At 36.1% G+C, this 23742-nt stretch overlaps 2 protein-coding genes and 1 long non-coding RNA gene across 29 annotated transcripts in view; 1 reads left to right on the top strand and 2 right to left on the bottom strand.

Annotated features, from left to right (window-relative positions):
- WDSUB1 (WD repeat, sterile alpha motif and U-box domain containing 1) overlaps positions 1–8646 on the bottom strand; it is a 50662-nt gene extending 42016 nt beyond the window's left edge. The window contains exons 1-3 of one of the 3 annotated variants that reach the window (XM_057505545.1): positions 8511–8646; positions 6303–6756; positions 4507–4691 (exon numbers count right to left, since the gene is read on the bottom strand). In XM_057505545.1, coding sequence (XP_057361528.1) covers positions 4507–4691; positions 6303–6700 — 583 coding nt within the window. In that variant the 5' untranslated portion in view covers positions 6701–6756; positions 8511–8646. Of the gene's footprint in view, positions 1–4506; positions 4692–6302; positions 6757–8510 lie in introns of those variants that run through there. The other 2 variants (XM_036884043.2, XM_036884045.2) reach the window with 2 other exon arrangements.
- LOC130684533 (uncharacterized) overlaps positions 6630–23742 on the top strand; it is a 48291-nt gene continuing 31178 nt past the window's right edge. The window contains exons 1-2 of the long non-coding RNA XR_008998815.1: positions 6630–6745; positions 8499–8929. This is a non-coding gene — a long non-coding RNA (uncharacterized LOC130684533). The remainder of the gene's footprint in view (positions 6746–8498; positions 8930–23742) is intronic.
- The window catches only part of BAZ2B (bromodomain adjacent to zinc finger domain 2B), a 350617-nt gene continuing 345603 nt past the window's right edge, over positions 18729–23742 (bottom strand). For all 25 annotated transcript variants that reach the window (XM_057505503.1, XM_057505506.1, XM_057505502.1 and 22 more), the window contains one exon: positions 18729–20224. In XM_057505503.1, coding sequence (XP_057361486.1) covers positions 20026–20224 — 199 coding nt within the window. In that variant the 3' untranslated portion in view covers positions 18729–20025. The remainder of the gene's footprint in view (positions 20225–23742) is intronic.

Raw genomic sequence — 23742 nt, 5'->3', positions numbered from 1 at the left:
TTTTTAGGAGATACCCATTTCTTAAAAGTTTTGTCTATAATTCACATGGGGTAATGAAATTTTCTTCCACTTGACTTAGGACAAAGGGGAGAATTACACAAATCCAAAATAACATCAATTCAGTCCATTTGATTTGATGGAAAATATTACACAAATTAAGGGAAGTAATCAGTAAATTTGCTACCACAAAAAACCCATTAGCTGACTTGGATAAATTTAGTGTGTCATTATACAATTAGGTAAGTTTCTAAATACTTGTAAATATTGATATCATCAACTCAATTTTATATGAGTTCCACCTAATATCATCAACGTACTTTCATCAAAGAAAGTTTTGGCACTCGTATGCAGTTAGAAACAATTAAGAAACTTAATATCCATCTTAAGATTGCACTCTGGTTTGACATATATTCAGTATGTGGTATTTATTTCATACACTTCGGTATGTAAATTTTTTCTATGGACTCTGTCTTGTTGAAAGCACATTTACTTTATTAACATAAAACAAATTAACTTCCTTCTCACTGAAAGTTTTTTTTTAACTCCATGAAATTTCTACATTTCAATGGCATTTTTGTTTTTGGAGCACAGATTCAGCCAAAGGGCATCCTTTCCCAGAGATATCTTGATGGATGTAAGCAATTCCTGATAATTATGAAGTTGCTTTAAGGCAAGACATTTTACTAAAAAATGGCTAACAGTAAAATATTTAAGTGGTAAACCCAATTAGGAAAACTTCTTTTTCATTGATTCTTGACTAAGTAGATCTTTTGAAGTTAATTCTGAGGTTTCTTTAAGTAATGAGAATTCAGCTAGGAAAACGGAAAATTACGTAGTTTCAAATGTGCGTAGGCTCAATATCTAAATATTTAGAAACATACTTTTCTTTAGAAAAAATATTTAAATTGTAACAATAATCTAATCCAAACTTTATCATTCAAAAACCAGAGAATTGATCATTTACCCTCAAGCACAAATAGGATTATTTCTCCTTATCTGAGCTAAATGTCACAAAGAGTCAATATGTCATAGGTACTTACAGATATTAACAAATATCATATTAAAACAATATCAAATGAAAATTACATACTTTGTCTTTTTGGTAGTTCCCATAATAATCATTTTTAAAGCATGTATCAATGTTTCAGGGAATTTACATGTAAGGCTAATATCTATGTCAACAGAAGTTTAAAGAAACTAAAGAAGGGACACTAGAATTATACTGAGAAATATACTTTGAAATATACTCTGAAGGCAGGGTAGGGTGGAGGAAAGAAAACCATAATGCACTGTTGGAGGGAATGTAAATTGGTGCAACCAATATGGAAAACAGTACTGGAGGGCCCTAAAAAATAAAAAAACAGAGCTACTATATGATCCAGCAATCCCACTTCTGGGTACCCATCCAAAAAAAATGAAAACACTAACTCAAAAAGATATCTGCACCCCCATGTTCACTGTAGCATTATTTACAATAGCCAAGATACGAAAGAACTGGATGGATAATTCATCCGTAGATGAATGGATAAAGAAAATGTGGTGTATATATATATATATATATATATATATATATATATATATATATATATATATATTACTCAGCCATAAAAAAGAATGAAATCTTGCCATTTGCAATAATATGAATGGATCATGAAAGTATTATGCTATGTTAAATAAATCAGAGAAAGACAAATACTGTATGATTTCACTAATAAGTGGAATCTAAAAAAACAAAACAAAACAGACTCACTGATAGAACAGAGCAGTAGTTGCAAGAGCAGAGGCAAATAGTCGGGGGCAGTACAAAATGGGTAAAGGCGATCAACAGGTACAAACTTGCAGTTATTAAGTAAGTAAGTCATGGGGATATAATGTAAAGCATGGGAAATACAGTCAATAATATTGTGTCAACTTGTAAGGGGACAGATAGCAACAGGCTTATTGTGGTAATCGATTCACAACATATATATGAATGTGGAATCACTGTGTTGTACACAAGAAACTAGTAAGACATGTCAATTATACTTCAATTCAAAAAACAAATAAAGGCAGGGTAGGGGTGTGGGTATCATATTATTTTAGAATCTCACCTAGAATTCTCTGCCGATATAGTGAAACCTTCCAGGCCCCACCAGTTGAAGATGCCTCTAAAGACAGGACAAGGATGCCCTTAGTTTTACTCAACTAGTAACAAAAGAATGGTATTCTAATTGAAATCTATTTTCATATAATTTACAATTAAAAAATAAACCAAAATCTCCCTACATTTTATATAATTTATCAGATTCACTGGGTGCCTATAAGACTTGGGGAATGTATCACAGAAGTGGAAGAAATGGTTCTGGTCTGTTGCAAGCTGGTTTTCTTAGAATAAAACAGCACAATATATTAGAACAAATTATCATAATTAAATTAGGTATGGGGTTTAATATAAGAATGGGTTCATGAAAAGAAAATCTTCATTTGCTACATAATGTTAAAAGGTTAAAAAACAAAAATGAAAAAGTTCAGCAAATCACTATAGGGAATTTTAGTCATCAATCTACATGTCAAGGCCTACTATGTACCAGGCACTATAAACAAACCAACCCAGGCCCTGCCTGGGTTAACCACTATTAAACACAATCCACCTAAGTAAATATATAATTAAAAATTATGATACTTCTTTAAGTACTATAAAAGAAAAGGTGTGTAAAAGACTATGTAACAGCAAAATGCTTTAAATTGAGTGCAAGGGGTAAGAGCAGGGGAAGCTCACTTCATGTTTATTTTCATCTGAAATCTAAAGGATGACTAAAAGTTAACCAGGTGAAGGGTCCAAATGAAAAAGCCTTGGAAAAATCTTAGGAACATTCAAGGAATGAAAGGAGGCCAGTGAGGCAAGAGAATGCATGAGGCCAACTGTGACTTAAGATGAGACAGGGAAACAAAGCATGTGAAGTACTTATAGGCTTTGTGTTTCAGATTTTTGGTATTTTATCTTATCTTAACCTTCTTTTAATAAGTCATTGATGGGTCTGAAACCATCCTGCCTACTGTGCGGCCGGAAGCTGTCCAATATGGTAACCACTAGCCACATGTGGCTATTGAACATGTGCAATGTAGCTGGCACAAATTGAGATTTTATATAATATGCACGCCAGATTTCAAAGACTTAGTGCCAAAAAATTGTAAAATTACTTAATAATTTTTATTATGAGGTACTGAAATAATACTTTAGAAATACTGGGTAAAAATATATAATTAATTTTACCTACTTCTAGAAAATTTAAAAGTTATATATGTAACTCACATTATATTGCTATTGGACAGCAATAGTCTGGCAACAAGACTGAAGGGGGAAAAAGCAGAACTTCCAACCTAAAATAAAAGATGAAAATAAAAAAAGAAAACCTCCCAATTCACTGTATCTATTTAAAGCCAAGAGTCTATATTCAGGAGTTTTTGTTTCTCCTTTTTGTAAAAATTAGTTGTGTTGTCAAACAACTTCTTTTATAAATTTAGCTTTTGGAAGATTAAATTAGTAAATGAAAACTGTAGGTTCTGTTTCCAATTTTTTCATTTCATATTTATATTTGAATATCATCAATATACTAAACTTTAAAAATCATAGTGGAACCAACAGGGTTAAGTCCTCTAAATTACCATTCAACACACCTATGTTCACTGTAGCATTATTTACAATGGCGACAATATGGAAGCAACCCAAGTCCCATCAATAGATGAACAGGTAAGATGTGATATAGACACACGATGGAATACTACTCAGTCATTAAAAAGGACGACCTTTTGCCATTTGTGACAACATGGATAGACCTAGATAGAGGTATCACGCTAAATGAGCAAGCCAGGCAGAGAAAAGCAAATACTGTGTGATGTCACTTATATGTGGAATCTAAAAAAACAAACTAAAAAGAAATAGACCCACAAATGTAGACAACAGACTGCTACCATAGGGAAGAGAGTGGAGGGGGGTGAAATAGGTGAAGGGGATGAAGAGGTACAAACTGCAAACTATTGTAAAGTAAGTTAGATATAGGAATAGAAGTATAACACAGAGAATTTAACCAATAATATTGTAATATCTTGGTATGATAATGGGATAACTACACTTGTGGTATCTAGTAATGTATACAAATCAAGTCATTGTGTTGTATATCTGAAACCAACATATCAACTGTATTGCAAGAAAATATAAATAAATTACCATATTCAAGGAATCCATACCTACTGTACTGAGTTGAGTCATCTCCTACATATACTAAAGAACATGATTTCTCATGTATTTTTTGTGAACTCATTTTGTTCATAAAAGATAAAGGATGACTCCTTCAAAGGAATGAATAAAAGAGCTCGTTTTACTAATGATGAAATGAAAATGAATGAATAAAAGAGCTCGTTTTACTGATGATGAAATGAAAATGAATGAAAGACATACACAATGATTGAAAGTCGTACACAAATTATGTGGGAATTACTGAAGCTTAAAAGAGTAAAATAACTAACCAGACACTGGCTGTGAAGAAAAATCGCAGCAGGTAATTCCAAGATCATGTGCTTTTTCACTATGCAGACACCTCATTTTATCATCCCATACTGTTAAATCTCCACATGAGGAGCCAGTGACAAAGAGGTTTCCGTTAGGAGAAAACGCACAAGCTACCAAGGAGCCATCCTTAACACTACCACATCTGAAATAAAAGCAAAAAAAGGGGGTTTTAATTTCAGAGCATCTTTTACTTATAATCTCTAACAGCAGCTTGATACAGTAAAAAAGGATAAATAGCTATCAAAAAACTAGAGAGAAAGGACAATAGATGCCTACAGAAATAAAATACCATTTATATGCTATAAACTGACATAAGCTTCCTAAAAATAAGAGGATTTAAATGTGTTCAAGACTAAACTGTAGGGATCCAAACCAAAGTCCATATATCTTAACATTTTTCCATATGACAAATCAGTGTGAACACTTTCAAATCTACAAAAGTTAACGATAATAGCAATGACAACCAACATCAAGGATAGATACATATTTAACAACAAAAAGCAACTATTTTTATTTGAAAAACATGTTACTGAGGTCATAAGTACTTTCAACTTTTATTTTAAAGTCACCTAGAAGTCCCAATAAAGCCTTTCATCTTATCTTTAAATATAAATTCATTATGAAAAGAAAATGCCATGAAAAAGTTAAAATCTTGGGAAGATAAGGAAGCACTGTGCTGTCAATACTAGTAATTATTTTCTTATAGGAAAAATAAAGTGGTAAAAACCCAGCAATTAATACTGTCCCATCCAGTGCTTTTATCTACTGCAGGGCATCATTTTACATGATTAATTACATACAGTAGAGCAGTAATGCTATAGAGAATTTACCACCTGATTGAGAAAGAATATTCCTTTTCTGACAGCTGTATTTCATTCATATAAAAAACAAAGATAATTCATTCTTTATGTGCCTTCTCTTAATTTCTTAACACCACTTAAAACATACCACCTTTTTAACTCAAAGACCTAAATCTAAATGAACAACAGTTGTTTACCAGAGGACACCTGTGTTCTGAATGATGTTAGGGGGAGGGAAAAGGTAAGGTACATTAGGCTTTTTTTAATTGGTAACATTGAAAAATTTATGGTTTTTAATGTACTTAATGTCACTGAACTTTACATTTAAAATGGTTATAATGGTAAATTTTGTTACATATATTTCACCACAATGTAAATACATAAAGTATATGGTTTTAATATTGGTAAGTTGCAACAGAACATCACCAGTGTAATTAATTGTATTTTTATCCAAAAGGAGTTTTTGAGGTTTGTTTGTTTGTTTGTTTTTTTAAGAAATAACACACCACCACACTAATCCCCCTCCAAGGTTCTTTCTTCTGGAGGCTGTCATTCACCCAACAAGAATCCTAGTCAGGAAACAGCTGTGTCTTTTAGGTGAGACTTACCTATTATTACTTCATTATTGAGAACACTTTGAGCCACAAGTGACAAAAATAAAGCATAAAATCACCAAAACTTATTCAAAAACTGTTTTCTTTGCCTAATTCTCACAGGAAAAATCCATAGAACTCTAGCAAGATTAACCCTGATTTTACAAAAGAACGATTGGAAATGTCAAACTCTTCAGAGCCAAGCAAATTTACCACAAGAATATTGAACATCTGTTGTAAATTTCACGACAGGGCAAATAATATTAACTGATTCTTAAAGTCACCAAAAATATTACGCTGTTTGGGTGGTAGACATGTTAAAAGGGTTAAAAACAGACAGGTCTTTATTAATATGCATACCTGTATAACCTGTATGATTGTGCATTCCACAAAACAACAGTTCCATCAGCTGCTCCTGATACCAAACAAGTGGAGTCTGGGGAAAACCGGCAAACCCTCACGGGGCTACCACTGGGCTGTTCCATCACTGCCAAAGTCTGTCCATTTTCAGTATTCCATAGGACAGTGGTACCATCTGTTGAACATGAAGCCAAAATGTGTCCTGAAGGGGAGAAACAGCAGCAGTGGACAGCATAGGTGTGAAACTTCAGTGGAGAGTGTGGCAGTTCAGTAAAATCACTTAGGGAGTACAGGCGAATTGTTTTGTCCAAGGAACAAGTAGCCAAGAGGGAAGAGGAGAAGGCACAGCAGTTGACGTCATCACCATGATCAGCTATTGTATGAATTAGTTTCACCATGTTCTTTATTTGAAGTAAATACCCTGCATTTTTAAGTAGACAAAGGTTACTTCTTCCTAGGAATCAAATAAAAGCAACTGAAATTCATATAATTAAGGGGCCAACATTAAGAATTTGCTCAATGAAAACAGTTTTTATATCTGGGATAAGGATAATTTGGAGAGAAATAAAGCATTTCTAAGACTACATCTGATGATCACAGTCACCACTGCCATACCAATAAAGTTGCATTAACTCCTGAGAAAGGCCCCTGTCGAATAACATCAAACTGATTTGACCTTGAACATTCAAAACCTTGGGTATATATTTCACCTTTGAAGACTTTCCCTGAACTAATTGCTCCATAACACTGCCTCATTCCAGATCTGCTAATCTCAACTCAAAGATTTTTCACTACTTCAACAAACTGTCTTGGCTGCTCCTTCCGCAGGATGGAAACGAACAAAAGGCTTCATTCAAAATGTAAGTGGTATTGAAAGCTACTATGTCATGTTTTGTCATCTTGTCTGATAAAAAATAAATGATATAAAAGATCTGAGGTTGAGAACCAATTTAACCAATCCAAGAAACCAAAGAGTGGCAAAAAATAGACTTACACTGACTGCACTTGAGAACAAATTTACAAATTCAGAATAAAATCCAAACTCCTCATTCTAACTCACAAAACCCTACCTCATCTGGCTCTTGCCTGCCTACTTCTCAGATTTCAAGTCAGGCCACTTTCCTTCTCCCTCACTTCTTTCAGGCTTCCCTGATCAGGTTCCAGTCTCTGATCTTCATAAAGAGGTTTTCTTATGCTGAAATTCTCTTCCCTGTGCTTCTGGGGTCCCTTTCTTTCACATCTCAATTTCTCCCCTCACAGAGTTTTCCAATCTAAAGTGGCCACTCTTCAAGCTAATATATCGTCTGTTTTAATCCTGAGTATAGCAATTACCACCATCCTATTTATTTGTCCCTCCAACCAGAATGTAAACACCAAAGGAGTAGATATCTTATCCATTTTGCTCATTTGTGTATCCATAGCATGTAAAAGTGTCAGGCATCTAAAGTGATCAAATAAATATTTGTTGAATATTTTTTCCAAATCCAACTGAGGTCTTAGCCTTTAAATATTATGTATGAACATAATACAAAACTTAAGATAAATTATCAATATTAAAAAAAAATCTGACAGTGGAAAAACGGTGTAAAATGAGGCAATAATCGGCCCCTTAAGGGACAGATACAACCTTGAATTTTAAGAGCCATAATCCCTTGCTCTGTTCTAATTTACAGAAATCTTTGCTAATAGATGATGCATGACTTTTCCAATATTTATCCGAAAAATTCGGCCTGTATTTTCACATACAGCCTAAAAATTTTTTTTTCCTAAAAAGCCTTTTAAAAAAAGTTTAAAAACACGATAAATCCTAGTATATTATCACTTGTATCATTGCACTGAAAATAAGCAAGATCAGGCGGTGCTTTTTGTTGAACTCCCAAATCCCAGTTGTGCAAGTGCACCTAGAGATTTTTCCAAACAAACTCACTTCTTCACCCTTGTGGCCCTCCAGCTCCCTTTGCATTTCCAGGCTATACAACTGTTATACCAGAGACGTGATCAGCTGAACACTTTTGTTCAGAAAAGCGCTCTCAAGCCCACCCCTACCTGCCTCGGGGTGTGGGCGTCCACTCAGGCCTCAGCTGTCACACCAAACGCTCAATCCCCTGCGAACCGGCCCAACTCGCCAGTGTCAACACACGCATCCCCATCTATCCAGAGCAAACCCGAGACGTGCCAAAAGCCCCCCAAATAAAGCCCGCGACTTACACCCCCACTCTGAGAGCCAGCCGGGCCTCAGCTGACTGAGCTTCCCAGGCAGGAGCGCGGCCTCGGCGTCTGGCGCCCGCTCCGCGGCGCGAGGAGAGCAGGCGGGGCCCTCGGGGGCGCGGGCACCGGGGCGCGGCCAGGGCGCAGCTGGCCTTGTACGCGACGCCACTGGGCCCCGCCCGGCTCCCGAGCCGAGGCCGCACAACCGTGCCTCGTTCCCGCAAGGTCCCGGCGGGTCCCTGTCCTGCGCTGAGAACCAGACTCCGAGACACGGAAGGTTCGGACACCCGGAGGCGGGAGGCTCCTTGGGCTGACGCCAGCCACGCTCCCGGACCTGCCGCCGCTGCCCCTAAACTGGCCCTCGGGCGCCGCCGTTTCCACCTGGAACACGCAGCTGGCGAGGGATCCGTGACCCACAGGTGAGGCGGGCCGGGCGGGCTTGGGCGGAAACACTCAAGCGCCAGGAGCAGGCCCCGCCCCCCGAGGCCGCCCAAGCGGCGGCGCATGCGCGCGCTTCGGCTCTCCGTTGGGAAGGGCTTCTCGGAGTTCTGGGTCTAGGCTATGGCTGAGGGTCAGAGTTGGGAAGAGTCTTTAAGGGCAATTTTTTCCCAGTTTAGAAAGCTGAGGTCCCAAGGTCTAAAGTGCTGAATTGTTTTAAAGGGGCCACTGTAGCAACTGTCCGGTTACTGCAGCTGAGGGTTTTTGAATCTCCTTCCTCTACCGTATTTTTCCACCCTGCACGGTCTTTTCTGTTTAGGCTGTGTTCTCAGCGGTCCGACTTGGTGTCCTGCCATGGTCTTTGTGTTCAGATATCCCAAATCTCCCCAGCGCAAATGGCTAGCGCTTTGGCCCCAGTCCTGCGGTTCCCGCCGTCCCGTGGATTTCCTGGTATCACCTGCACACAGTGGACATTCCCTCCACCCTTTCTGAGTGTCTCCTACGCTCACAGATAAACCGTGGTTTCATGTATAATTGACTACAAAGTGGTCCTGCCCAAACCCTTTAGAGATTTAAAAGTTCAGAAGTTCCTAGACATGCTAACTCTTGTTAACTAAGTGCACAACTCAGTACAGGACAATGTTCAGGTGAAAATTAAAGATACAGAGCCTTTATTTTTAATCCATACAAATTTAGAGCTTTCTTTAACGAGTTTTTCTTTTAAAAACTCAGCCTGAGGAAACCAAAGTCATACATTTTAAAAGTAATAACCTAAGATGCTCAAAGATGAAACTGAGATCACTGTAAATATAATGAGACAAATGAAAAAGATCAAAATTCATGATTTTTTGACTAAGGAGTACATGATTGAGATTTTGAACACCTGATTCCATACATGCCAAAGTACTCCCAAAACAGCGTTTTTCTAAAAGGAACTTGATTTAATAGAGCTCTCTGTAGGAAATAGAGAAAACACAAATTAAAACAGCCAATAATTGTATCAAAGATAACCCACTCAGAGATGTTTCTTTTCAGTCTTTTTCACTCATATAAATATCAGTAATTTTACAAAAAGTCCTACAAATGCATTTTTTATTTTATTTTTTTTAATTTTGGTATCATTACAAATGCATTTTTAAACTTAAATCCTGAGCATTTTTCCATGTCTAAAATTTCTTCAGTAACTTCATTTTCTTCTGAATAATGGTCCACATTTCTGGAAATATACCATGATTTATTTAACATTTTCCTTGTTATTGGATGGTTGTGTCAGTATTTTTGTAATTACAAATATAATGGATTAAACAACTTTGTACATAAACCTTTATCCACATTTATGAACACTAAGGAAATTATTAATAGAAATGGAATTACTGGGCATAAGTGTGTAAAGATTCTTAATAAATACTGATGTATTGCTTTTTAGAGAGGTTGTATCATTTATAATTTCAGTGACATATGATTGTGCCTCTATCTTCATATTCTTGACAGACTTGAGTAATACCTTTTTTATCTTCACTAACTTGGTGAGCTAAATTGGTTATATTCTTTAAGAAAAATATGTAAATAAACTCCTGGCCTACACATGCCAGTAGTTTAGCCTAGAGAACTCAAGGGCAATATGGTCAGCTTTAGGCACAGGTAATTTCTGAGAGGGAAGCCTTATCTTAGCTGGTCTGTAGTCTACAAGTTTGCAATTTGGGAGATGTTAATTAAAATATCTTGCTAAGAACTAAGAAGTGTTGGGGAGGATGTGGAGAAAAGAGAACCCTCATGGACTGTTGGTGGGAATGTAAACTATTGCAGCCATAATGGAAAACAGTATGGAGTTTCCCCAAAATATTAAAAATAGGGAAACCATACATCAGTAACTTCACTTCTGGGTGTTTACCCAAAGAAAACAAAAACACTAATTTGAAAAGATATATGTACCCCTAAGTTTATTGCAGCATTATTTACAACAGTCAAAATATGGAATCAACCTGTGCCCATCCATAGGTGAATGATGAAAATGTGTCATATATTTATACGTGTTTATATCTACACACACACACACACACACACACAAAATAGAATATTACTCAGCCATAAAAATGAATGAAATCTTGCCATTTGCAACATGGATGGATCTAGATGGTAATATGTTAAGTGAAGTAAGTCAGAGAAAGACAAATACCATGTGATATAACTTATATGTGCAATCTAAAAAAATAAAACAAATGAAAAACACACAAAATAAAAACTGACTCATAAATACGGAGAACAAACTAGTGGTTGCCAGGTTGCCATTGGGGAGGGGAAATGAGAAAAATAGGTGAAGGAGATAAAGAGGTAAACTTCCGATTATAAAATAAGTAAGTCACAGGAATGAAAAGTACAACATAGGGAATATGGTTAATAACAACTTTGTATGGTGATAGATGATATCTACACTTATCTTGGTATATTGTATACTTGAAATTTACTAAGTAAATCTTAAATGTTCTCACTACACACACACAAAAATACTTGAATATATTTATAGTATCTCTTCTAAGGTCCTTTTATTTTTTAAGTTTTTGATTCCATCATCTCTGTCACTTCTGTATCTGATTCTCTTCAGATTTTTCTCCTGGTTATGGGTCACATTTTTCTTCCTTCATTTCATGTCTGTGCCTAGTGATTCTTGACTGAATTATAGACATTTTCAATTTTACTATTTTTGAGTGTTGAGTTTGGTTATCTTCCCTAAACAGTGCTGGACTTTGTTCTAGCAGGCATTTAATTGCAAATCATCTTGATCCTTTTGAGGTTTCTTTGTTGTTAAGGCAGGTTTATGGTAGCCTTTTCTCTTGGGCTAGTTTATTCGTACTACTTTAGATGTTTCTACTGGGTGTATTGGGAGTTCCAAAAGGATTCTCCACTTTTGGCCAGTCAGAACTCAAATGTCTCTCAGTTCTTTGAGCTCTGTAAATTGTTCTACTTATACAGACCTTCAGTCATTCTTTGCCCTGCCTCAGAGAGTCTCACCCTATGCATGTGCAAATTAGTATTCATCAAGGGTCTCAGGCAGACTGGACTTCTAGAGCTTTTTGTGTAGCACTCTCCTTTCTAGATTATACCCTGCAAATTCCTACCACCTCAGCCTTTCTGAACTTTGACCTTTGTCTCCTCAACTCAGTGTGATTTCTCTTTGCTACTCAGAATACCCTTCCTCCACTGAAGTCCCAAAAGTGATTTCAGGCAGAAGCCAGAGTACTTGCAAAGGAAGCTTCATTTCTCACTCTTACTCAGAAATTAGATTTGCACTACCTATAGTATAATTTCTGAAAACATTTTTCATATGTTTTGTTTAGTTGCCTTCTTGCATACAGCAGGAGACAGAAGTTGCATTTCCTTCCTCATGTAGAGTGAACTTTCAATGTTCTTAGATATTTGATTCCCAAGTTATGTATCTGTTCCTAACTAAACTAGCATGCATTCATCTCTTGAAAATTACCATCTTGATATTATTCCATGCTACCAATGCTCAAATCGGTTTTGGAATATTTTTGTAGAAAAACGCATTCAAAGAAAAACAATCAGTTTTATCATGTTCTCAGGAATTCAGTTTTTGAAGGCCAAAAACAAACGTTTGAGTCCTAACTGAAGTTTACTAAGTTTGGTGCCAACAACCTTGACCTTTTGAGTATTAGTTTTCTCAGCTGTAAAATGGGCTATATCCCAGTCTACATGAATGGAGCCCTCTGGAGTTACACAGCATGTACCTTGAATAGCAGGCACCCTGGCTATGTCAAGATGATTTCATCTGAAACAAAATATTCTTATCAAAATGACTTTGATTAAGTAAAATAAACTAACTTCACCCTAGCAAAATGGTCAAAAGTATTGTGGCTTCAAGATTAATTAATTTCATGGCTCATGTCATCAAGAACCCAAATTCTTTCCATCTGCCCCTCCTCCTCTGCCTTTAGCGTTACCTTTATCTTCTCTCAGGTTTGTCTCTGCACAGCTGAGACATAGCTGCAGTAGCTCCAACACCAGAGCCTCCAACAACCACCTCCAAAGACCACAAGAGATGTCCCTTTTAGACAGAAGTTCTCCTTCAGACAGTTTTCTATAAGTCCCCGGAAGACTTTCATTTGTCACTGCCAAGAATTCTCTCACATGCCGTTCTTTAAGCTGTCACTTTCAAGGGGAATAGAATTACCAATGTTGGCTTAATAGTTAATATTTATCCTCCTGGAATTGAAAAAGGGCCCACTTTCTCTGGAAGCATATGGCCAACTAATATTTATAAAGAGTGATGGAAGAAAAGATGGAGACTAGACAGCTACTGAACAGGCAATGGAAGTATCTATTCAATAAGAAGCTATTTAACTTAACTGAGGTAATACATGTGAAAGTAACCCATGTTCAATTATTACATAATGTTATGCTTCATTCTTTAATCATTAACTGGCATTATTCAGTATTTTCACCAGTTATATTTATGAGCTAAACTTAGCATATTTGATTTGTGACTCTCAAATGTTAAAAAAATTTGGAAGGCACATCTGTTGTAGAGATATACATAAGGAAGATGACAGACATGTTAAGACCTTCCCAAATTCTACAAACCAGAGGATAAAAAGCAGTATTAACACTTTAATACATACATATCTACAGAATTTTCCCCATGCTAAGTGTATTCAACATTTAACAGAATCAGTATACATTCTGTAACAAGCTTTTTCCCTTAATTTACCAATATCAACACAGATTTACAGGGTACTTTTAAATAGCTGAATAGAATCTGCCTTTTAAGAAAAATCCCTTCTATATTAAAAATAATTGAGCTTTACTGTAAAGAAGATCCTCAGAAGGGTGTATCACAAATGCTGACACCATATTGATGAAGGAGTTGTAAACATATTTTGAGAACTGGAGGAATCCCTTGGATAAGCATATTACAGCCTCTCAAGGCCTCTACTGTCTCCATGCAAACCTGTCACGTAAACGCGTCACTAGCTTTGGTGATCTAGTGAGCTTGCTGAGCTTTCCCTCACCTCAGTCTGATTTACTCCCAAACGCCTATAAGCCTTAGGTCTCCATCATTCACTAAGGAATTCCCCTTCAAGATTCAACCTCATTCTTTGATATCCACTCCACTGATTATTAGGATCTTTTAAAATTCAAAGACATTTGTTTTTTGGTAAGGAATTTGTTTGGGGGAGAATAGGGCACTCTTAGAAATCCAGCTTGATACTTAGTTAAAAAAATTGTAAAAACATTAATTAAAAATTTTTTTCAGTTATATAGTATACCCCACACTGCTTTTATTCAGTCATCCAGTGGGAGCAGCCCAAATGATCTTCATGTGTATGGTCAGAAAGAGAAACTTCAAACACAGCCCAGATACTAATTTTGCCACTGCCTCTCCCTGGATTTAAATGCTAAGGTGCAAAATTCTCTTCCAATGAAGGTCCAGAGGATCCATTGGAATCCCAAAACAATATGGAAGTCCCTCAAAAACTTAAAAAAAAAATCCAAAATACCAATTCAAAGAGATATGCACCCCTATGTTCACTGAAGCATTATTTACAATAGCCAATATATGGAAGCCACCTAATTATCCGTCAGTAGATAAATGGATAAAGAAGATTAAATTTACACAAAGGAGGACTACTCACCAAAAAATGAATGGAATCTTGGCATTTGTGACAACATGGATGGACCTAGAGGGTACTATGGTAAGTGAAATAAATAAGAGACAGACAAATACCATATTTCGCTTACATGTGGAAACTAAAAAATCAATACAAATGAAAAACAAAACACAGACTCATAGATAAGGAACAAACTGTTGGTTAATAGTGCAGGGAGCAGTCAGTAGTAGGTGAAACAGGTGACAGGGATTAAGTGGTATTCCACTTACAAAATATACGTAAGTCATGAGGATGTAAGGTACAGCATAGGGACTATACGCAGTGATATTGTAGTAACTTTGTATGCTGACAGATCATAACTAGACATTCGGAGATCACTTCGTAATATATAAAAACATCGAATCATTATGATATACACACTAAACTATGGGCACACCTTGTTTTATTGCACTTTGCAGATACTGTGTTTTTCACACACTGAAGTTTTGTGGCAATCCTGAGTTGAGCAAGTCTATTAGCATCATTTTTCCAACAGCATTTGCTCACTTCATGTTTGTGTCACATTTTGGTAATCCTCATGGTATCTCACACTTTTAAATAACTATTGTTTGTTATCGTGATCTGTGATCACAACTGACTGAAAGCTCAGGAGATGGCTAGCATTTTTTAGCAATGAAGTATTTTAAAGTTATGTACACAGGTTTTTAGACATAATGCTATTGCACACTTAAGAGACTATAGTATAGTGTAAAGGTAACTTTTATATGCACTGGGAAACCGAAAAATCCATTTGACTTTTTTGGTTGAGATACTTTATTATGGTGGTGTGTAACTGAACTGGCAATGTGTCTGAGATATGCGTGTAATTGGGTATTGCATGTCAATTACACTGAAAAATAGAAAATAAACCTTAGGAGCTTTTCTGGGTTGTCTGGCTTAGGATCGCTCAGCAAGTTGCAGTCCAGATGCTGTCTGGGGCTCCAGTTATCTGAACGCTTGACTTGGGCTGAAGGATCCACTTCTAAAATGCTACAGTCACATGGCTTCCAAGTTGGTGTAGTTCTTGGTTGTCTGTAGTTGGTTTTACTCAGAGCCCAGTGATCCAAGAGAACAAGGTAGAGGCAGCAACATATTTTATGACCTAGTCTGGGAGTTTACCCGCCATCACTCTGTCATATTATGCTGGTCACCCAGGCTAACCATGATACAGTGTGGAAAAGGATTACACAAGGGCATGAATACCAGGTGAGAATCATTTGGGACCATTTTGGAAACTGGCTTCTACCCATGAGTCCACATACGACATGTATGACAACAGTCATTGCAGTGACAAGGAGCTGCAGGAAATATAAGTTTGCATTCCTAGAGAAATCTGGACGTTCAGTGTGGTATATCCCTGTGATGGAGTACCTTGCAGCATCAAAGTCATGAACTAGATTTACATTTTTTTCAACTTGAAACAAAAACAGAATGAGGTTTATAGTATAATGCAACTGATAAGTCTAAAACATTGGATGTACATATATTTTTCACACTACCAAATTTTAAAAAAATTTTAATTAAGGTATTATTGATATACACTCTTACGAAGGTTTCACATGAAAAAACTACATTCACCCATATTATCGAGTCTCCCCCATACTCCACTGCAGTCACTGTTCATCAGTGTAGTAAGATGCCACAGATCCACTATTTGCCTTCTCTGTGCTACACTGTCTTCCCTGTGACCCCCCACACCATGTGTACTAAACACAATACCCCTCAGTCCCCTTCTCCCTCTCTCCCCACCCGCCCTCCCACACCCCTCCCTTTTGGTAATTACTAGTTCATTTTTGGAGTCTCTGAGTCTGCTGCCATTTTGTTCCTTCAGTTTTGCTTCATTGTTATACTTGAGAAATGAGGGAAATCATTTGGCACTGACACTCCCTATTTTTAAAGATACATGCTGCTAAATAAATACATAAAAGGTTGACTGGAAAGACATTGAAGTTATCTGTATATGGGGGAAGTAAATTGAAGAGCTCAAGGAAATTAGAGGAATTACCTCAATTTTATGTAGTTGAGGTTTAAAAAAAATGTCTTTTTTTAAAGGTAGAGTTGTAAAATGGCCCAAGCAAGCTTAAGAGATCTTATTAAAGCAAAATTCCTAGTAGATAAGGCTCTACTAGTTTCCTGTGTTGTATGAGTCACATTTCTGTGGAAGGAAAATTTTGATTCTTTTAAAATACCTCCCTTAACTTCTAGTTGAAATTAAATTATTTTAACAACACAAACTTCTTTCATTTCTTAAATGGAAATATTTAAGATATAACCTTGAGAGAAGAAGCCCAAAAATAAAACTTATAAGGAGTAAATGATTGATACCAGGTTTCCTTGTTGAGGATGTGTTCAATGAGAGGCTAAATGAATAGGATTTTAAATTTTTTGAAAAGGTATTGGGGGTGGAAGGAATGGAAAAAGGAGCACAGAGGGGGTGCATAAGGTACCAAAGGCAGATTAGATTCCCTCATCATTTAAAAATGAGTGCTTTTAACAAATTTCATTTTGGGGTTGAAACAAGGAAAAGAGATCACTGTGCATTTATGGTAACTTAATTCTTCTGAGTTCAAGATATACCCATACCCATAGATAAATTTCACTTGTTTTTCACTATGGTTATCAACTAAATATTACTTTATTCTCTACATATTATTTCAAATTGATGATTACTTTCTGAGTTTAACAGTAGAGCATTGTCAGTTTCTCTTAACCACTTGAATGACAATCGAAATCTAAACTGGAGGGTAGGCCAGGGTTCTACAATTTACAGAGCAATCGGGACTAAAATGATGATGGTTAAGGTTAAAGTCTCATTTATCTGAATGAAAAGTATGTTGTGTATACTTGTAATTGCGTGGTAGCAGAGGGTCAGGAAAACTTTTTTTTTGTTATTTGAGGAGAACCAGATAGGGGTTTAATTGAGGATATACTCAACCTAGGGCACCTTGAGTGCAAGAGTCAGTCACAGAACAAACGGTACACATATGTATAGTAACAGTTATTACTAGACCAACTGCCATTTTCAGAGCATGCCCACTACCTCTCGCACAGCTGCTCCTGCTGAGTGACAGTGATGAAGACACCAGTCCAAAAGTAGCCAATATGTACCAAGCTTTCCTTTTTTCAGGGATATTGTATTTATGTTTAAAAGAAAATGATCATTCTTGAAAAACTGTTCTTTGTGTGTGTTTATTTTATTTCTTGTTGATGAGTCCCTCAGATACCAGACATGTTATTACAAGCCACTTATACACTTTTAATAAAAATCAATGTAAGTGTGTTTCATTCCTAAGGCAAAAACATCCCATGCAGAAGACTCCCTATGGTGCATTTTGGCAGTTCTATAAACACAAAAAACAGATACTTTATACAGAGCACCACTTTGTTCCCTGCTCCTCATGGTATTTTGATTAAGCACCAGCCATTTAGGGCATCACTGCAACATTTGATTAAGAGAAACTGACATATTTACATAATAACAGCTGCTCTTCTTTTAAGTTTTCATAAACAATCTAGGGATTTTGGGAAATAGTCTGTGGCTCTGAAGCAGTTTAAGTTAGGAATATTTTCTTTAAACAGTTTTCTTTTCTTCCTTCACTATTAAAAAATTCATTCTCTGAGGACATTAAGGACCATTTCTCCACTAGGCTGTGAGCTCCATAAAGCAGGGCCTGTGCCTGTGCTGTTGACTAATGATTCCTCAGAGCCCAGCAAGGCATCAAATCATCTTTCATGAATGCTTAATTTGTATCTCATGATGTATTAGACTAATCTATGTCATCAGTTTTTCTTACTGGACTATATATCTACCAATAGAAAACACTTCTTGTATCAGAATAATATGTATTCTTAGAATTATCTTAAAAATCCTTAAAAGTGTATTCTAATATTTTCTTATTGAAAATGTGAAATTAACAATAAAATGTGGTCCAGAGGTTCAGACCATCATGAAAGTCACATCATTTGACTTAAAACCACCTTCCTTCACCCAGCCCAATGTTCTTTGAACCACATTCTGCTGCTTCTCCTTTATGATTCTGTAAAAATCAAATTTAAATAATGAACTGTCTTTCTGAAAAGAATATTTTCAGGTTCATTAAGAAAAACTAAAAACTAGTTTGTAAAAGTCTTTTATTGTATCCGTGCCACACATAGTAGTGAAAAATAACACTCCTAAAAAAAAAATGCTACCTTTTGCACATCATTTTATTTTAAATAAAACTTCAAATACTCTTACATAGGTACAAAAAAAAATTCTGATCTATCTGCCTCCAACAGGCCACCACAACACACAGTAGATAAAACACAGTGGCTACAAACGTCTTTTAAATTTATTTCTGAGGCAAGGCAAATGGGAGGGAAATGTTTCTATGAAAAAATACTGTGTGCGTAGGAAATTGTCACAATTTTATTCCACATGGATACAAATGATTATACTTTAATTTAGTCCTTGGTGGCTTAAAATTATGTAACAAAATAGAAAAATGGAAAACTAATATCCCCTACACCCTGTTTCAAAGGCAGGCACTACCGAGATCAAGGACACGCCACAGTGTTGGTAGAGGAAATTACTGTACAAGCTGTAGAGCTATAATTACCTTCAGACTAAAATAAAATGCTACAATCCTTCTAAGGCATAAACAATAATGTCTCCAAACAATATGTACACATAATACATATTTAAAACAAGACTCAATATAAACAATAATGAACAGTATATACACGTCAATTTTTCTTCACTGTCTTGAAATACAATTTAACTACACAAGTGATGCAGCAACATATATATATATATGTATATATATATACACACACATATATATATATATAAATGTACTTGTAACTTTACAGTAAAGTTTATTTTTGGTGCTTTTATAGCACATCAGTGTAAACAGTTTAACTTGGCTTTGTTTTATATTTTAAAACATTCCTTGTTGTATTTTCAAGATTTAAAGCAATTTTCTAGTTCTTCCTTTTCACAGAAAACGAAGATTCTGGATGTGGTTTAATCATAAATAATTCATAAAATTAAATACATTCACTAAAAAATAAACTACAAAGTAAAAAAATGAAAAATAGATATTTATTGAGAGGGAAAGGAGAACCATTTCCCACATTAGAGCTCTGGTGTTGAATATTCAGTGCGATTTGATATATTTTAATTGCTATTGCACTATAACACCCTTACCTTTGAAAATTCTTTGGGTGTGCTTCCCTGTTCTACCTAAATTAGCTGATAAATCACACAAACCAATAACCAAGGGCCTTGGTTGTTGTAGGAGTGAAGCCTTTAAAAATGGTATCATTCTTCTGATACTTTTATTTTTTGTGATACTTTTTTTTAAGGAAAAACAAAGTCATTATGCGTGTGCCTTGCACATTTACGTAAAATATAGTTCACATTGCTGGTCTTATTTGTCCTTATTGAAAAGGAAAAAAGAGAGATTATTGTAGCTTCGGCTCACTTTGAAAGTATCTGTCCACTTTTTTTCAAAATACTTCCTCATACTGTGGCCTGCTCTGCCTATATCAGAGTCATCTTCATTAAATGTTTCACAGTTGTCAAAAACAAGCCTGACATCGAGAGCAAAGGCTTCCGGGTTTGGATACCTGAAAGAAAACACATGATTTAGAAGTTCTTTTGTAGGGTGGCTTTGTTTTACAAACAAATGAAATGATAATAAAAGGTAAAATAAAAAGTAAAACTGAAAAGGTAAGAGAAAAAGATAAAGATAACTGCATTTAAGCAGAAATAAAGCACCTTATATCCTCTTATAAATGGAACATTTTAAAACTTCCATGTGTTCTGGACCATAAAGGATATAAAGACAGGTTAAATGGAAAAACAGATTTCTCAGAAGATCAAGATATATTTAAACTAACTAGCATTTCTCCCCCCCATCCAATTTCTGGTTTGACTTGTATCACAATTCTGTCCCAGGACTCATCCCTCTTGACTAGTTTAACTTTTCTGACCAATTATAGCGCTTGTAGTACCCTATGATCCACATTCAAAAATACTTAGTTTCAGTAGAAATAATGTAAATGACTCCTATGCACTATACACATTACAGTTGCCCTGGAGCCTTCACGTACATCCCAGGATATGCCACTCTGTGTTAAATCTTCCCCATTTTCTCTTTCTCTTCTTTCTTCAACAGTGCTCTTTTCTCAAGCAATGGATTATGATGAACCCAAGAACAAAACAGCACGTGTTATCCCTTCACGGAGCAACACTACGAGGATCTGCCCTTCCATTGGAGGCACTGTGGAGCCAGTGCTTTTTTGGTGCAATAAGCCTGATTCTCTTTCTCTGTAAGAGCACAGAGAAGACAGAATGGTGAATGCACCTGCCTCAACTTTTTGGTAAAAAAGGGCTGCCTTGTTTCAAGCCAACTCAAGCCACATCAATACATTTTGAAAGAGGGCTTTTGGATATCCAAATTTAAATTAATTCTAATATATGATATATGATAAGCTGAACACTAAAATAATTTACCTATTAGAAATACCTATGAAGTACACACTGAAGGTCTGAGACCTGGTAAAAGTGGAACTATTTCTTTCATCAAATACCTTGTATAGTCTTTTTCACTCTCTCATTATGATATATGCAATAATAAGAGAATTAAGTCAGTACTTATGTAACTTCACCCATTTTCCTATTCTTCTGGGAATTATTATTTTTATTTAGGTGAAACTTACATAACATAAAATTGGCCATTTTTAGGTAGATAATTCAGTGGCACTTAGTACATTCCAAACATTACACTACCACCACATCTATTTAGTTTCAAAACATTGTCATTACCCTAAAGGGAAACCTCATAAACAGTTACTCTCCATTCCTCCCTATCCCAGTCCCTGAAAACAACTAATCTGTTTAAACAACGAATCTGTTTTTCTGTCTCTATGGATTTACCTATTCTGGGTATTTCATATAAATAGAATCATACAACGTATGAGAATAGTTTTTATAAAATATTTTAATGTTACTCTGAGAAATATTTCTCTCTTTAGACTCTTCCTTACTACAAGAAAAGTTTAATGATTAATGTTAGGGAGACTGGAATCCAGGAAAGAATTCTAGGTGAGATTCTAGGTGAGGTAAGTGCAATGCTCACATCTGTGCAGTCCCTTCACAGGACAGGGCAGCTGATGGAACCCAGACTCATTAAATTAGGCACCGCCTCCCCTCTGTTCTACAAAATTCTAATTTAAATACTTGAAATATTGTTCTGAGTTTGGGTTCCAACTCATTAGGTATGGGTTTAATCAAACAACTTGAAGTTAGAGGAGCTTGAATCCACTCAATTTTGCCTCAAACACGGCTGGCGTCATGAACGGGATTATACAGATCTGCTCCCCTCCATCTGTCTTCCTCTGCTGTGTTCCTCCTCCATTCACCAGGACTCATTCTCAAAAGGGAGCTCCAATTCTTGGTAATGTCTAAGGTCTGTTTTAATATCTAAGCCTGTGTGTTTTGGGGATTTTGAGGCTGAAGTTCATCCTGCACCCAGGGATTGGAGAATCACAGAACATAAAGTCAAGAGTTAATTTAAACACTGGTAAAGTCTTCCTGTGTAAGTCTGTCCTGGCCATGTACTACCCACCTAAACATCTGAGTATTTTGATTAAAAAAAGCAAAAGAACTAGATCCTATCTAGATACCAGCTTCTGCTGTTTGGTTCACCTTAGAACCAATATTTTAACAGTCTTAAATGTTTTCTGAATTTTAATTTTTTAAAAGGTAAATAGACAGAATCTCCTGTACACTAACGATAAACTAACAGAAGGAGAAATCAGGAAAACAATTCCATTCACAATTGCATCAAAAAGAATAAAATAACTAGGAATAAACCTAGCCAAGGAAGTGAAAGACCTATACCCTGAAAACTAAAAGACACTCTTAAGAGAAATTAAAGAGGACACTAACAAATGGAAACTCATCTCATGCTCTTGGCTAGGAAGAATTAATATTGTCAAAATGGCCATCCTGCCTAAAGCAATCTACAGATTCAATGCAATGCCTATCAAAATACCAATAGCATTCTTCAATGAACTGGAACAAAAAGTTTTAAAATTTATATGGAACCACAAAAGACCCCCAATAGCCAAAGAAAAAAAACTGAAGGAGCAAAACAGTATCAGACTCACAGAACCCAAGAATGGACTAATAGTTACCAAAGGGAAAGGGACCAGGGAGGATGGGTGGGAAGGGAGGGATAATGGTGGGGGGTGAAAAAAAGGGGGCATTACGATTAGCATGCATAATGTGTGTGGGGGCACGGGTAGGGCTGTACAACACAGAGAAGACAAGTAGTTATTCTACAGCATCTTACTATGCTGATGGACAGTGACTGCAATGGGGTATGTAGGGGGGACTTGGTGATGGGGGGAGTTTAGTAAACATAATGTTCCTCATGTAATTGTAGATTAATGATATCAAAAAAAAAAAAGGTAAATAGACAGAATCTTTTGAAAGACTGGCATTTCAGTATCCAAATAAATAAATTAGTCATTTGGTCAATTTCTTAAATCCTTTGATACATATGAGAAGAATGTTGGTCATTAGTGAGTTAAGTTCTACTCAACACTTCTAAATTGAATATAAATTATAGAACACGGTCATTTTCTCCCAAGGAATATCCAGGAGGGATCAAATAATACACTATTAAATAATGCTTTAAAAAAAACAGTAAGAATGTAATTAAAATATATTTTATGGTTATTTGTCATGTAGAGTTCCTTTTTTCTCTGTAATTACTGGTGAATTTGCCTGCAGTTATGGGCACAGGCTACATTAAGCAAAACCAGTACATAGGAATAAAGGGAGCGGGGAGAATGGAGTAGAGGGACTGTGCAGCTCCATGGCTCCTGGCCATTCTCACGTGGAATGCTTTATGTGGGCTTGTTCTGTAAACAAACAGCCTCATTCCTTCCTGTGGTTCCAAAATAGTCCAGTATCCAGAACCAACTAAGGTCCACTAACAGTAGTTACTCTCTGGCAGGAGTTTGAAGTGGTTTTAACAAAGATCAATAACTGTGGCCAGGAAGCCACTTTACCCTTCAGATAGGATCACAAAGACTATATGGTAGAGAGGAGCAAATAATAGTTTTCTTCCACT

The sequence above is a fragment of the Manis pentadactyla genome, chromosome 8 (genome assembly GCF_030020395.1).
Source record: "Manis pentadactyla isolate mManPen7 chromosome 8, mManPen7.hap1, whole genome shotgun sequence".
Lineage (NCBI taxonomy): Eukaryota > Metazoa > Chordata > Mammalia > Pholidota > Manidae > Manis > Manis pentadactyla.
The sequence above is the reverse complement of the archived record's forward strand: the minus strand, read 5'-3'. Positions and strand labels throughout refer to the sequence as shown.